Source organism: Typopeltis vanoorti, chromosome 17, assembly GCF_054136105.1.
Source record: "Typopeltis vanoorti isolate ZY-2024b chromosome 17, IOZ_Tvanoo_1.0, whole genome shotgun sequence".
In the NCBI taxonomy this organism is placed as follows: Eukaryota; Metazoa; Arthropoda; class Arachnida; order Uropygi; family Thelyphonidae; genus Typopeltis; species Typopeltis vanoorti.
In genome coordinates, this window is record NC_143565.1 from 81,156,228 (window position 1) to 81,171,891 (window position 15,664).

General features: G+C 32.1%; 1 protein-coding gene across 1 annotated transcript in view; it reads right to left on the bottom strand.

The window, feature by feature from the left end:
* Positions 1 to 11,589: 11,589 nt before the first annotated feature.
* The window catches only part of LOC150097554 (MFS-type transporter SLC18B1-like), a 60,770-nt gene continuing 56,695 nt past the window's right edge, over positions 11,590 to 15,664 (bottom strand). Inside the window, exon 13 of the mRNA XM_090407504.1 lies at positions 11,590 to 12,301. Within this exon, the coding sequence (XP_090263630.1) occupies positions 12,221 to 12,301 (81 nt within the window). The 3' untranslated portion in view covers positions 11,590 to 12,220. The remainder of the gene's footprint in view (positions 12,302 to 15,664) is intronic.

The following is a 15,664-nucleotide window of genomic DNA, read 5'->3' on the forward strand; positions in this document are numbered from 1 at the left end:
GCCATGTATCGTCAGTCACACGTGTAGAACAATACAATCCAAGAACGTGATTCAAGACCATGAAGCCTTTTCCTCTCGCTATTTCGATAAGCTGGCATGAATAGAAAACCATACAATCACCTTTCTTATGCAAATCATTCATCTGCCATAAGACGACCTTCATCTTATCACTCTAAGCTAATTACACATTTTACCACCAGAATTGCTTAATATAATTGCTTCACAGGTTTCTGAATATAAGCAAGGAAGATGGCTCTTTCCACAACTGGCGTCCATAGCCCTGAGAACAAGTTCCTCTCGGATCTAAGTGTGACATATATTGTAAGAATTGCAATTGCATTCTCAGAGAATCATTTATGAGGAAATGTGTGGAAAACTAAATCAGGACAGTATAGTTTTGCATATGTAAATGATAAGTGAATGATGTGAAGGCCTTATGGATGTTCTTTCACATACAATATGTTTCGAATTGCTACTGTTTATCTGCAAACTTGGAATATGCAATTTAATGGTTTCAGGTGTAGTCGTTGTAAATTCTATTTATCTGGAAAATATGGTTTGAATATAAATCTAGCTTTCTTCTATAAATCCATTTGCAGTAATTATAATATGGACTTCTGTAAAGGATGCCATTAGCCGTATTTATCTTTCTCCAGTGGCGCACCCAGGGAAGAAAGGGGGCCCCTGTCTCCCAAAAGAAAAAGAAAAAAAAACACTACAATATTTTCCAAAATCTTTTCCTAATTAAAATTCATTTTTTTATTTATGTTGTGTCGTGTCTTCTATTTCTATACTCCGTCATAGGTCGTATGCGATGCGTAGTGTGTATTCTAAAATCGTCTACTCAACTCGTGCCCCCCCCCCCAAGATTAAATCCTGAGTGTGCTACTGTCTTGCTCATATACTAAACTCAAAAGATTTGCTGTGAAATATGCATGCGATTTCCCCCCCCCCACACACACACACTCCACATCGATGCTCAGGTCTTTAGAAAAAACAGCTAGAGCCTTTTATTCCCTGATAGGAAGTACTTGAGACCTTTTAACCTTATCTTTTGGTGACTGAGTGGGCAGTTCAATCTCCACCATTAACCAATCAAAGATAGTTGGCCAGAGACGATCACTAATTATAAGCTGCAACCGATGAAGAGACTGACTAACATATGATGCCCTATCTTAATACCTAACCCTAGCAGGATATGTTGTCTGATATAGTGTGGGAATACGGTTGATTTGCTTGAGTTTACCGAAGAAAAAACCTGCGCAAGAGATCGATTAACTCGGGAACCAGTCGAAGAAATGCTAGAAAAAGTTCCTCCAGTTGCCAGCTAGACTTGAACTTGGAAATCTATATGTGGGCGGTCTAGCTCAGAGGATGCAAATGCCACTTTCGCTGAATTACACAGACCTTAAGCTTATGCCTTTGGATAAAGCCAGAAATGGAAATATGGATCAATCAAGGATGTGTAATTATTTTGTTTAAATGTCTTGTGCTTTTTTTTTAAATTGGACTTTGTTAACTGATGTCAAAATAGTAATACTAACGATAAGTAAGAAATAAATTCTCATTAGGGAAAAAATTCAATAAAATATTAAATGAACAGAATAGGAAGCATTACGAGAAAAACAAATGTAAAGCAAAATGGAAATCCTAGTAAACAGGTAAAATAAAAGAAAGATCGGACAGCAAAAAAAAAAAAAAGAAGAAGAAGAAGCTTTTGATAAACGTTTGCAAGAATAAATTAAACATATTGGGAAGATTATTCTAAGAACTGAAACTTGACTTTTATGGGGCATAAAAGTTTAAATGTAGACAATGATCCCAAATCAGACAAAACAATACATTTAAACTTTTATGCCCCATAAAAGTCAAGTTTCAGTTGCTTAGAATAATCTTCCCAATATGTTTAATTTATTCTTGCAAACGTTTATCAAAAGCTTCTTTTTTTTGTGAATATAATAAATATACGAATTATAGAAAGAGACCATGGTTTTTATTACCTTTCAATTATATACAAAGAAAACAGAAAATACAAAAGATAACAAAATAAATAAAAAAATCAACAGAATGAATCACTAATCAAAATTGTAAATAAGAAATCATCTGGAAGTGATAGATTTAAAAGGTTGTTTCAAAGTTCTGCACACCGTGACCTCGTTTAACCTTATTCTATATTTAACAAAATACATGAACATGCCTTCAATATAATGTCCTTCTAAATACTTAAGTCTTTTATTCTTATCAGCAAATCCTCTTTTTTTTTATGTGTTTGATAAGTCGGATCAATTCAGCCGAAACCTCGTCAATGGTAGTAAGAGCGTTTCCATGGACTAGTTCTTTTAACTGGTAAAGCAGATGAACCAGATGAAACTCTGAAGTCATCCAACACTGTACAGGAAGTAAGACATCACTTGCTGTCTATACAATTTTCACATGATTAGATACTTATTAAAACATCCTATTTAGAAAATGCTTTTGAAGTAAAGAAAATGCTTCTTTTGTCATTTTAATGATTTAGATCGAAGTCACAGCACTGTGATTGAATAGATGGCAGATGGTTTAACGTTAATTCCAGATAAGTTTTGAAACGTTACAATGTATGGTTTCATACATTATAACACCATCTCTAATGATGATGCAAACCTTTGTGTAAAGAAGCACTATATGCGGAAGCTAATGTTGTACTAATCACAAAATTCTGATTAATTAAAAAATTCAGCAAAGAATTAACTGAAACTTTATGAATCAATAGCTGCCTATATTTGATAGTTGTATAATCTTTTGAGATAGGGCATAATCCCATTTCTTGATACAAAAACACTATGAAATTACAGTTTTTTTTCCCCACTTCGTTCTCGTGTTTCTCGTGTATATTATAAAAGGTGTAGAAACACCTTTTATAATATACGAATTTTAATTTAAGTGAGAATGAAAATTAATATTACACTAGTAGAAGGCTGTGCGTTAATTTTACGTTCAAATGAAAAATTCATAAATGTCACATATATACTTCAAAAATTATCTTCTAATTATAAACGGTTATTTAATTCAACACTATTTTAATTAAATAAGATATTGTTATGCTCATGGAAATTTCATGCCTCAAGTCCAATTACAAACCTTCCTAAGAAGGTTTGTAATTGGACTTGAGGTTCGAAAAGAAAATATGTTTTTGGCGTCTTGTAATGTTATAATGATCTAATCGGGTGGGAAAAATGACAATAAGAAACCATGATCTATCGGTTTCAAAATTTGTATTCATTTATTTCAAAAATAATTGTAACCGTTTAATAAAAAGCTACAAAAATTTACAAGAAAATTAGGAATCTACTCCATTTCATTTCAAAAACACTAACATTATTATTCATCCCATTTTCCTCTTAACATGCTAGTCTCAATTCCCTATCACCGATTTGATTGCGTTGATTTCATGTAGCTTAATGCTATGAGAGGATTGTTAAACCTCCTTGTTTTTTCTTCAATGTCTGTTGATTTTGTGTCCCCTGGCTGATTTTTAAGAGGGAAAAAATTTCTTTTTGGGAGAAAAACCTTTGGCCTTTGTCTGAAGCTTGTTTAATCCCCTTGATGTTGAAATATCCTTAAAATTTATTGAATTCTACATGAGATTCGAACCTAGATCTTTTTGACTATCTAGCCGTAGAAACTGAACATCATGGGAATATAAATCGCTGCACAGAAATCCTGGACATGGAAATTTTACTGTAGCAAGATGATTCAGAATTTTGTCAACTTCTGTACCGCCATCATTCAATTTCACTTTTTTTTTAATCCTTGTTTTTAACATTCACTCACAGTTATGATCGTTTCATTATTATTACTCGGCATTCAGGAAATTCCAAAACTCACTGCTGGATTTGGGGCAGAGAAGCTGTTCACTCTACACTACATTAACTCTTCAATCCATCACCAAATATATTTTTGCCTGTTAACTGCAATTCACCAATCATTTTGTCAAATTTAAAAATGTTTATATGAAGAGTTATTTTTAAATTGAATATAAAAAAAAATAGTTATAATTTCTTCATGATTTGAGTACAGTGAGCGTTTCTACTTGTAAAAGACAGATAAAGAGATGTCATGTCTATATTCAATACACACATGCGTGCGCACAATGACATGAGGGTTGCCTTGTTGCTTGTAGAAGTGGACAACTGAGGTATTGGCACCCGGGGTGTATTGATATTTTTCATTCTGGAGAGTATCTGGATCCAAAAGATCTATCAAGTGGTTCAGGATAATCTTTTCTGAAATATTTTTTCCTAGATAATCTTTTCATTTCATAGTGTAAACTGATGCCACGAATAATTTTTGAGATTACTTTCGCTTGTTATTGATGAACATCATATAAGAAAGTGTAGAAGTTCAGTGATACAAACGTACCATTGGTTGCATGACATCATACAAAGAAAGTTTAATTCTACTCCAATAGAGACCATTCATAAACACAACACTACAAATCATGGTAGTTGCGAGCATATACAACTCATTGGAGGCGATGGTAATAACATAAAACTTAACGTAAAGTATAAGATCGAGCCGAATCTTTAGGAACTCAGGTATAAAAGTTTCTAACAATCTCTCTTTTAACTATCTTTAAAGTATTTTATGAACGAAAGGCCTGCGATACTAATCAAAATCAGGAAGGAAAGTTCCGAAGTCAACTTAAACCAAAACATGGTCGCCTAATTATATGATTCAGTGCCTCATTATATCTTGTAAGCCATTTTTCTATTCTGAACAGAGGAGGCCTCGTGCATATGTACTAAGGCACTGCAGCACCCACAATTTTTTTCGATGTATAAATATATTTATTAATTTATTTATATTTGCTTGTAATATTTAATTTTATCATCAACAATCCTATACAATTCTCTTATTTTGTAAAAAAAATAATAATAATAATCCATCTTGTAGCACTTAGGAGGGCGAAGGACGCTAGCTGCACTGTGTTTTCCACAGTGTCATATTGCAACGCACGCAAGCATAAGTACGTCATATGCGAGCTATTGGCGTAATGCGGCACTGTTGTTTATATGCAGTTTGCGCACCAGTAGTAGAGTGTTCATAGTGTTTATCATGTTTACTCCGTGTCTTTAAATATTTGGACATTACAATTAAAGACATAACATTTGTTATAGTAGTTTTTAAGTAATTTTAAATTATACCAAACTGTATAATTTTATCGATAATAAACAATATTTTTTCCATGTTTATTTTATTTTTTTAATTTTTACCATAATTTTGATATTTTATCCAAACACTTATACACTGTACTTACAGTGTGTATGTATACAGCAATCCCTCAATTAATGCGCCCCCCATTAGTGCGTTTTCGATTAGTGCGTCATTTTTTTTCGATACCCAAATTCGACTAGTGTGCCTCTAAAATTCGATTAGTGAGCCTATATACATCTTAAAAATAAATATCAGATTTTAAAAATTTTCGATCTATACATTTTTTATGGCTAACTATTTTTAAAAAATCACTCACCAGGATGAAATAATTTAGTTTCCGATTTGAAACATTTTACAAAGTTATTTTTAATGGCATACTACACACTCTCCATGTACACTTTGTTCCAAATTTACCTCCAAAATTTATGTCGTCTGCTTTACATGGCATTTTGCAGATCATATCTAGTGCAATTGTTTTCCTTACTGTTTTTATTTTAAATTATTTTCCTAACCTTTAATCATGAGTAAAAGAATTAGTGAGCAAAAAATAGAAGTGTGAAAATGATTCGAAAAGTAATCTCATTGGAAGAAAATCTTGGAATAATAAAGAAAAATAAACAAGGCGAGTCCAGAGCAAAGATAGGATAAGAACACACAAAAATGGGTGAATCAACTGCTGAATACAAAGAGAAAGGTAAAGCTGCTTCAAGTTCATCATGTATGCACTCGAAATCAAAGTATTATAATGATTGAATTAGAGAGAGACCTCTTTTTACATGGATCAAAGATTGTAACCAAAAACGGATCCCGCGAAACATTGGTCTTATTAAATCAAAAGCATTGTCTCTTTGTAACCTGGAAAGAAAGAGCTATCAATGATGGAAAAGAAGAAGAATTCCACGTTAGTGCTGGGTGATTTGAGTTTTTCAAAAAGAGAAATAACCTACATAATGTTATAATCACAAGCTGCAAGTGCAGATAAGGAGATATCCAAAGATTTTGAAGAAAATTGTGTAAAGGGACTATTGTGATCAACAAATATTTAATGTCGATGAAACCGACCTTTTTTTTTGGAAGCGAATGCTTTCCAAGACTTTTCTAGCCAAATCAGAGAAATCTCAGCCTGGTTATAAAGTCGCAAAGTCGAATGAAATTACTGCTAGCAATATGCGAGCCGTTTAGAAGCACATTCTTCCACATTGTGCAAATGATTTTAGAGGCTTTTCAAATGAATCTAAGTTAATTAAATCTCATTCTGAGAAGTTGAGTGATTCTGACCTGCTAAATTTACATGCACAGCGGGAAGGTCCTGAAGCATATGAAGAAAATTTAATCACTGACAAGTCCAAAGAGGTTTCACAGAAACGAAGCAGAATAATAAATTTATATTCTGAATATGTTTTTTATTGTCTTCTTTCAGCTTCACGGTTTTCCTTTAACTAGGCCCTGAGACATACCCTAATTCTTTTATAAAAAAAAATTAAAGGTCAAAAAAGAAATCTGAGGAACGAATTATACATTTTCCCATAGGTCATTATATTCGATTGGTGCGTTTTCGATTAATGCGCCTGTTTTAAGGAACGCATTAGGCGCATTAATCGAGGGATTGCTGTATTTCGAAAGTTGCAGCACCCCCACAATTTCAAGCCACGAGCCGCCACTGATACTGAATGCAGTGTTTGATGCATTTAACTTACTAGATATGTCAATAATGAACATATAATTTCTTTTTGACATATCTTATTAATAATCATACGGCTTCCTCGGTGTGGGACGTAATATCCAAATATTCTTGTTCCTTTTGAGATGAAATTTTTAAAGGAAAATTAAATTATGTTAAAATATGCTCTTTTTTTGAAATATACAAACATAATGAAACAATACTGCATAAAAACAAAAATAAAATTTATTAAGAAAATCCCAATATTTTCTTTCTTACAGAGACCAGGAAAATAAATAAATAAAGCAACAGAAAGATAAATTTGAACTTAATTGATGTAAACTTATTGAAACATTTTCATTGCTGAACTAATGCTGTTTTGTCACTTAATATATATAATCTTGTCTTTTTCATTTTTTTTTTTCAGTCATCGCATTGCATCGATTTTCTTACACGTGTATTGTTAGGCTCCTACGACTTCTCGTGTATGGGAGTGATATATGAAGAAATAAATAAATAAATAAAAAGTAATCATCCATCATCCCGCTTTCCCAACCTAACTGCAGCCGATAATATTGTTTTATGGATAATCAATCGTGGGCTTTTTTTTTTAACCCTTTCTCTGAATGTACATGTAAAGGTGCATATCGTGTCTAAAAATGTATGTGTTCTTGGACTTGTCTGCCCAATTTTCTGGGAGGAAATGCCTACGTTCAATAGATGTTGCCACACTGTTAACTCTTTGCATGACTTGTCTCCTTGTGTCGATATTCTAGTTTTTAATAATTTCTTTCGATGGTTATTATATTCATTTTTTTTTTCATTTTTCTAAAAAAAAAAAAAAATAGAAAAAAGTTTTCAAATAAAGTATTAAATCTTATAATGTCTTAGAAAAGTCCCCTCATAACGGACACAGTTTTCAGTTCTAGAGAAAAACAAAATATTAATGATGTTGGGAATCGTATATATATATATATCACTCCAAACAAACTTGATAATGCATTCGTGTATATTAGTAAAATGCTATGCTATGAAGTTGGAATTTAAAAACAAAAGTGAGAAATTAATCCAAGATAAATTTCTGTTTGTGTTCTGCAAGCAGTGAACGTCATTTGGGAAGTACGCATGTGCAGAAACGTCTATTTTTTTATGAAAAAAATAATAAAAACACATGCCATTTTAGCTATATTTTTAATTTTTAATGAAAACAAATGCCATTTTAAATGCTTTAAAACATATAGTACAGAGATCTAAATAATTTTACTTGTTTAAAACGTATGCCATTTAAATAACATGTTTTAAATTAATTTTTAAACACAAAGATGCTGCTCTTTTAACTGATTTTTTTAACTAATTTCTCAAGAGCATTAAAATTTAACGTACTGCGACTTTTAGATATTCATGTTCGTCTATATAAAACTACAGACCCACCCTGGCCTAAATGTTGCTTCTTTCCTTTTGGAAGAAGTATTATACTATGAGTTCTGAATTACAGCTGGAAAACTCAATTATGACAGTAAATTTTGTGTCAAGGTATGTTCTTGAACTCGTTAAAATAAGACCACTCCTTGAGCAAGGTTTATTTTTCTTTCAGAAGAAGATCTTGGATGCTTGTAAAGTGTAGCAAAAAGGAGGAAAATCCTGTTTTGGTAGAGTTGAAGGATACAAACTGGTTGTTACAAATGATAAGACACGATATTAATTATTAGTTTAAAGTTTTTTGTTGTTATACTCTTATTATTACAGTACAGTAAAAAGTCTATGGAATGAATGGACAGTGATTCTAGGGTTGTGAATAATAGCTTTTTTTTTTTTTTTGGTGGAAAAATAAGGAATGGCGGGAGAAAAAACTTAACACTGATGATAGGTTTATTTATTTATTTTTTATTTTTTTAGAAATAAACAAACCACACATTTCTTCTTAATACTATGCACCGTATGAAATACTCTATCGTTGGATTCAATGCAGACTTTGCTTTAATATTTTAATTTATTGATGAAGATGGACAATAAGACAAATAATTATACTAAGATTCAATGTTAGACAACACCTAACAACAACAACAAAAAAAGTAAATAAACTTGAAACTGCATTGATACAAAGTAAACAATTTATTTGATCATAATTGCGCAAAATATTATGTCAATATTTATATAACAAGCAAAATATAGCTAGTGACGTAAGTAACAGGCACTGTTATTTACGCAACGTGTATTTTATGGAGAAATCGTGAATTTTAAATTGAGAAATAATGCAAATAAACTCAGCCCAACTATGCATTAGCCGGCCTGGTTTGGTCGAGCGAATAGCGTTATCCATCTACTCGGCCTTAATTTCAGTAAAAGTAAGAATATGCAAATAAATAAATAAACTAGTTTAAAAAAAAAATCTTTCATAAAATTCATTTTACGTTGCTAATTTCGTATCCTACTGGATGCTTATAATGACCTTTTCGTTGAATATATTGTTCCTGACACGGAGGTACAGCGAGTGTGTTGTGCACTCTGAAGCAAAGGCCAAACTTGCGTCACCCCCATAGTCATTAGTTGGAATATATCAAATTAGGAAATAAGTCGCCTCAAGAGGGACGTTCTGAGTCAACCGTGATTAACTACTAATCTCTGCTGATATTGGAATCAGTCAATAGATCATAGTGGGACTACTCTGACCGCAGCAAGTAGAATGAACTTTGAACAAAAAACTTCAGATTCGCGTGTTCAAGGAAGCAACAAGATACAAAAATTTAAAAAAGAGCGGAAGTGCCTCAGATTACCGATTGGTGATTTCATTTTTCTTTCTTATGCAGGTTCGCTTAATCTCGTCTTTTTCTTGACGAGTTTTCTTAAATCTTTTCCCAGTCGGTTTGGAACATGTATTAAGCCGAAAATAAACATTAAACAATTATACTATGTTTTTAGAAGCATCCACGCAAAGTTACACTTGCGTCCCCCCCACAAAAAAAAACCATTTGTTGAAATATATCAAAACGAGATAAATATATGAAATAATCCACTAATGTCTGTTATTTTCCAGAGGTAGAATGCGTAACTCTTTTACGCCTGGCAAACGTTTGGAAATCGGTGGGCAGCCAGTCTTCGCTGAATTCTTGAGCTGAGTTCTTGACTTCCGATGATTTACAATACGTGGGCGGTGAGAGTGTGGCAGACAATTGCTTCGATTACTTGTTTCTATACCTGAAGTGATATTATTGACTGAAATAGTATGAGATTTGCTGTTGATTTTTGTGAATGTCAGATTGAAGAGAATTATTTGAGAGGATTGAATATACCTAGCAAATTGCTAGATTCAGTAGAATGGGATTTAGTAGAAAATAAATGTTCCAGGATTGAAAACAAATTGGAATCAATACATCTATTTATAATTCAGGTGAAAAGCCTTTCTTTTGTATGGCTGAGTTTGATAGAAAGAAGTATGATAAGCAGGACAGATCATAGCTTTGACTGTGTTTGACGAAGATTTCGCTTTAAGTATTGCCATTAAAATCTCTGAGAATATTTTATTAATAAGAACTGAAATTAGAATTAACAACTCTCCAAAAAGTTATATTTCAAGAACTTCTATTAAACACACACACACACACACACACACACACACACACACACACACACACACACACACACACACACACACACACACACACACACACACACACGCACGCACGTAATCCTTAATTAATGCATGTACTAAGGGAAGATTGAGTTTTTTTTTCCCAGTCCAGTAATATTACTATAAGATATGTTCTATCGGAATGGATTTTATTAAAAATTTGTATAAGCGAACTTTATTAAAAATTATCAAAAATTTATCATTTTGGCTTCAACTGTCTAGATTTAGTAAAAAAAAAAAAAAAAAAAGGCAAAAAATTATTTGACAAAATGATTTGACGTTAATTTACGCTAAAATCTGATTTAATTTTTCGCGACAAAATGGTTAACACGAAAGAAAATTACATGTACAAGTGATAAACAATATTAAATAGTCAGTTGTTTAGATAATAAATATTCCAGAATGATATTGCGATACTCGACTTTTTATGATTATTTAGGAATCACTGTTTTAAATAGCCATTTTTAGTTACGTTCATTCTTTCTGGAATAAAACGTACGCGTTGTCACTCTTTAAAGGAAAAGGGAAATATGATTTAAAAAAAAAAAAACATTTTTGTAAGAGGAATAGAAATGTGTGGAATATTTCACATTAGCAATGAGGTACCTCTACATATTTTTATACTTTTAAAAATCACTGAAAAAAAGAGAGCCAAAAGGCTTCACTTCGGCGATGCGAAATTATTCAAATTAAGTGGATGTTGAATCCAACAATAAACAGTATACAATGTTTATTTTGAGGAAATTAATATTTTAATTTGATACACTGTTTTATAGTTTTTATATAAAAGTTTTTATATACATAAAAATATTTTTATATATATTTTATTGATTCAGCTGTTATTAAGCAATGTCAAGAAAAAAGACATTTCGTCTTATTTTCAAGTACTGTTTATAATCAATATATGTTCTATAATTATGATGTTAAATGAGAGAACAAATGCTTTAAAATTTCTTACATTTTAATCATAATACTTTTCTTAATCTTCAAAATTCTGAAGATTTCTTTTACAGGTTATTCGTAATAGTGTACATACAATTTTGACAAACAAACAAACATTAATAAGTTGAAATAAATAACTAGAAATTCTTAAGATAAACAGGCGCGTTAAGTTTTAAAATATATATAAATAAATATAAATCTTTTAATGCCTTTTCATTTCCTAACGGAAGTAGCTGAACATTTTATTTTTTGCTTTAACTTTTTTAGAGGCAGCCAGTCTCTACCGTTCCATCATTATCACCGAGGTTGAGTGCATTCCTGCGGCGTGCGAGACAGGAGGCGACGTTTCTTAATGACTTCTGTATTTATTCATTTCTATACATTCACGTGTGTTCTACAGCCGATAATGATATTTTAACATATATTGGATTAAAATTGCTATAAGAGTCGATATAAAAAAAAGTTACTGAAAAATAAACGAAATAAATTATACGTACGTTTCACACTTAAAAAAAACAACTAAACAATACTCTTAACGTAAATAAGAAATTGAAACAATGTACATTTAAAGAAAAAGATCTGTATATAAATCTTCCATTTTTTTTTCTTGGTTGCTTGAAGAAAGAAGTGTAATTACTTTTCAAGATCTTTCGCACGTCTTTAGAGAAGTTTTGCTACCCAATGAATGAGCATTTTCTTTCCATTCTAGTAGCAGGGTGGACCCTTAAGTGGCTTTTAAGTAGCTGTTTTTGATATCCCGCTTTTTTTTCTTTGAGGTGATAGAAAACGTTTATTTATATCTCACTCTTATAAGCCACATTTCTCCTACGTAATCGAAGGATATCCAAGATGATGTACACCATCACAGCCAGTGCCTAAATGATATTAAATTAATTATTGAAGGAGCAACGTTTAATGTAAATATAAGATAAATAAATATCCGTATAAAAAATGGAACATATTACTGAACTATAATTTGGAATTACATATATGTTATCAGTGTGTTTTTTTTTAATTGTTTTTGAAGTAACTGGAGAGGTACATAATTAGTGTTTGTACCGAACACAAAAATACCTAATTTTACTGTTGCGTGTAATGCTATTAATAGGTGAACTATACTCCAAATTCACGGAGCATTACTGGAAAAAAAAAAAAAAGAAAGAAAAGAAAAATTAATATTCTTTGGTCCTAAATATGGATTATAATCTTAATAACTTGAGGTTCCAAATAATACACTATTAAAATATATTTTGTATTTATTTTAGGTAATTCGTGTACGTTAAGAAAACATATAAACCATGAAACAAATGCATAGTATAAACTTATAAAATTATAAATTTTACGTAAACTTCATTGTACATAATGCACAAATGTTTTAGGCATAATAAAATAAAGTGCATATTTTAATCGTCATCACTCTCTTCAAAACTAACATTTCGTAGATGTTCTTTATTTACGAATGGCCTGACTTTGTCATAACTTCAAATCTCTTGGACATCAGTAGTATAATTCTCATTGCATACTTCGGCTGGTTTAGTTATCCAGAAGTCAGTAATAAGACCTTGCTTACCACTGTGCTGCGATTTTTTATTAAGTTCATAATTTAGAGCTAAACAAATATCCAACTGTCTCGTGAATTTTCCGGAGCGCTCCATCGAGGGATCATTATCCGTAAAATAACTTTCTTGCCAAGTCCAATCCTGCTAATTTCTTTAAACTGGATTCTTTAACGGATTCATCACAATCAGAATCTTCGGCAGAACTTTCCCACCATTTGGTTCGACGTCATCTATTAATTGTACCAGTTCCTCCTAATTTAAATCTATTTACCCATCAATTAATTCATTAATTTCGTTTTCAATCACATCGCAAAAGCCCTCTAAGTGGCAATTACTATAACATAAAACTTTTACATAAAAAAAGCGTTACATATTGTATGTAACTCACCAGATAATAAAGTGCTCAGCTTGAGATTAACACAGTTATGATTTTTAATGCACTTTCCTGGCAGAAAACGAAGAGACAATTTTCAACATTAAACACTTTATACAGTAAAGAATTGACATGCACGCTAAAGGGTATTTTTCCTAATATAAATTCGCTACTTATAACTACATGCGCGATACGGGCAGACGCAAATTTAACGAAGATAAAATTTGATTTTTAATTCTCGGGGTGAAAAATATATGAAAAGATAAAGAGTTACTACAATTTGTAGACCGCGTTATATCGAAACCGCGTTAAACGAGGGTTAGTTGTAGTCTCTTTGATTTCAAAAACGTTTAAGATGGCTATGAAACAACGGATTTCTATATCCTTTCATGCAATAACTTTAAAAAAAGAAATTGAAATTCATAAGTTTATTATTTGAAAATACTTGCGTTTTTATTATTATTATTATTATTATTATTATTATTATTATTATTATTATTATTATTATTATTATTATTATTATTATCCCTTAACCAGGGCTGGATTTAGACTTGCTGAGACCCTAAGCTATACAAAACCCAGAGCCCCCTACTATTTTAAATTACATCAGCTGGTATCAGAAAAATTTAAAATACATTCGCCTTTTTAATATATAAAAATATATTGTCTTTTAATTTTTATTAAAAAAATAATAAAGTATGCGTTTACAAAATCACAGAAATAATTATATAATTAAAGGGTTTTAAAAACTACAAATAAGGCTAAAAAAAAAAGACAACATATCTCAATCACTTTACAATGCGCCAAAATTATTTTAATGTTATATTTTGTATATTTAAAATTATTTAGAAATTATCATCGTGATATGTCTGACTTCATTTGAGTGATTTTTCTACGAATATTTTTTTTTATCAATTTTTATATTTTTTTGTTTTTTTATTTGAGGCCCCGGCAGATTGCGAGGCCCTAAGCTGTAACTTTTTTAGCTTATACGTAAATCCTGCACTGCCCTTAACGCTCCTGTCCAACATAAACACTTGACTGGAACATACGAGTTGCAGTTTTTAGTCTTAACGGTGCACTGGGATATATGGGCGATACTGACACATAATAAGTAAGCATTGATCTTTTCGGGAACAAGTTCGACGATTTGAAGCAGGATTGACCAGAATAGAATGAGACTTGTTATAAAGCCAAGATGTTTATTATATTGGAAATGTAAGAATCCGATCTACAGAATGAGATGTGAGCACTGAAGAATTTTTCAAAATTTCAGTATTATTATTATTATTATTACGGGCGACTCCAGGGAGTCCTTAGACTCATCGAGGGAGGCTCTAAACATCATGTCCACACAACTATACGACATTCTCACAGTATTTATCATACCTTGCCTTGAACTTATTCACTGTCATAGCACCCACAACAGACTCTGGCAGCTTATTCCACTCATTTACCACTCTAAAAGTAAAGAACCCAGCTCTAACACCCCTGCTAACTACATTCTTGCCCAGCTTCCATAGGTGTCCCCTAGTTCTCCCACCACCAGTCCTGATCTCAAAAATATCCTCTGAATTAATCCTATAGAAACCCTTCAGCAATTTGAATGTTTCAATCATATCTCCCCTTTTCCGCCTATCAACTAGTTTCTGCAACCCACAAATCTTTAACCTGTTCTCATAAGGTTCATTCCATAGACCTGCTATCATCTTGGTCACTCGCCTCTGGATCCTCTCCACCTCCTCCCCATCAAGAAGGAACCTAGGTGACCAAATTTTGGCACAGTAGTCGAGATGAGGACCAGAGACAAGCAAGTTATTGTACCTCTGTATCTCGGTACAGAGGTACAATAACTTGCTTGTCTCTGCACGTCAAGGTATTTTTCAACAACCAAGTGAGTTGATGAGCTGATTTAGCTACTTTTGCAATGTGCCTCCTAAACTTCATCTCCCTATCCACCAACACTCCCAAGTCCCTGGCCTCATTAATCTTCTGGAGTACAGTTCCACCAATGTGGTATACTGCTGCTAATCTTTTCACCCTAAAATGCATAACCTTACATTTTGTCACATTAAATTGACGTCTATTCTCCTTATCCCAGAACTCCAATCAATCCAAGTCGTCTTGCAAGATTTTGACATCTTCTGCATTCACTATTGCCCTACCCAACTTTGCATCATCAGCGAACAAATGAACTGTTCCTCTTAGATCCTTCCCTATATCATTAATGAACAAATTAAACAGCAGTGGTCCAAGAACAGAACCCTGCGGCACACCACTAGTCACAGGCCGTCTTTTGGACTCTA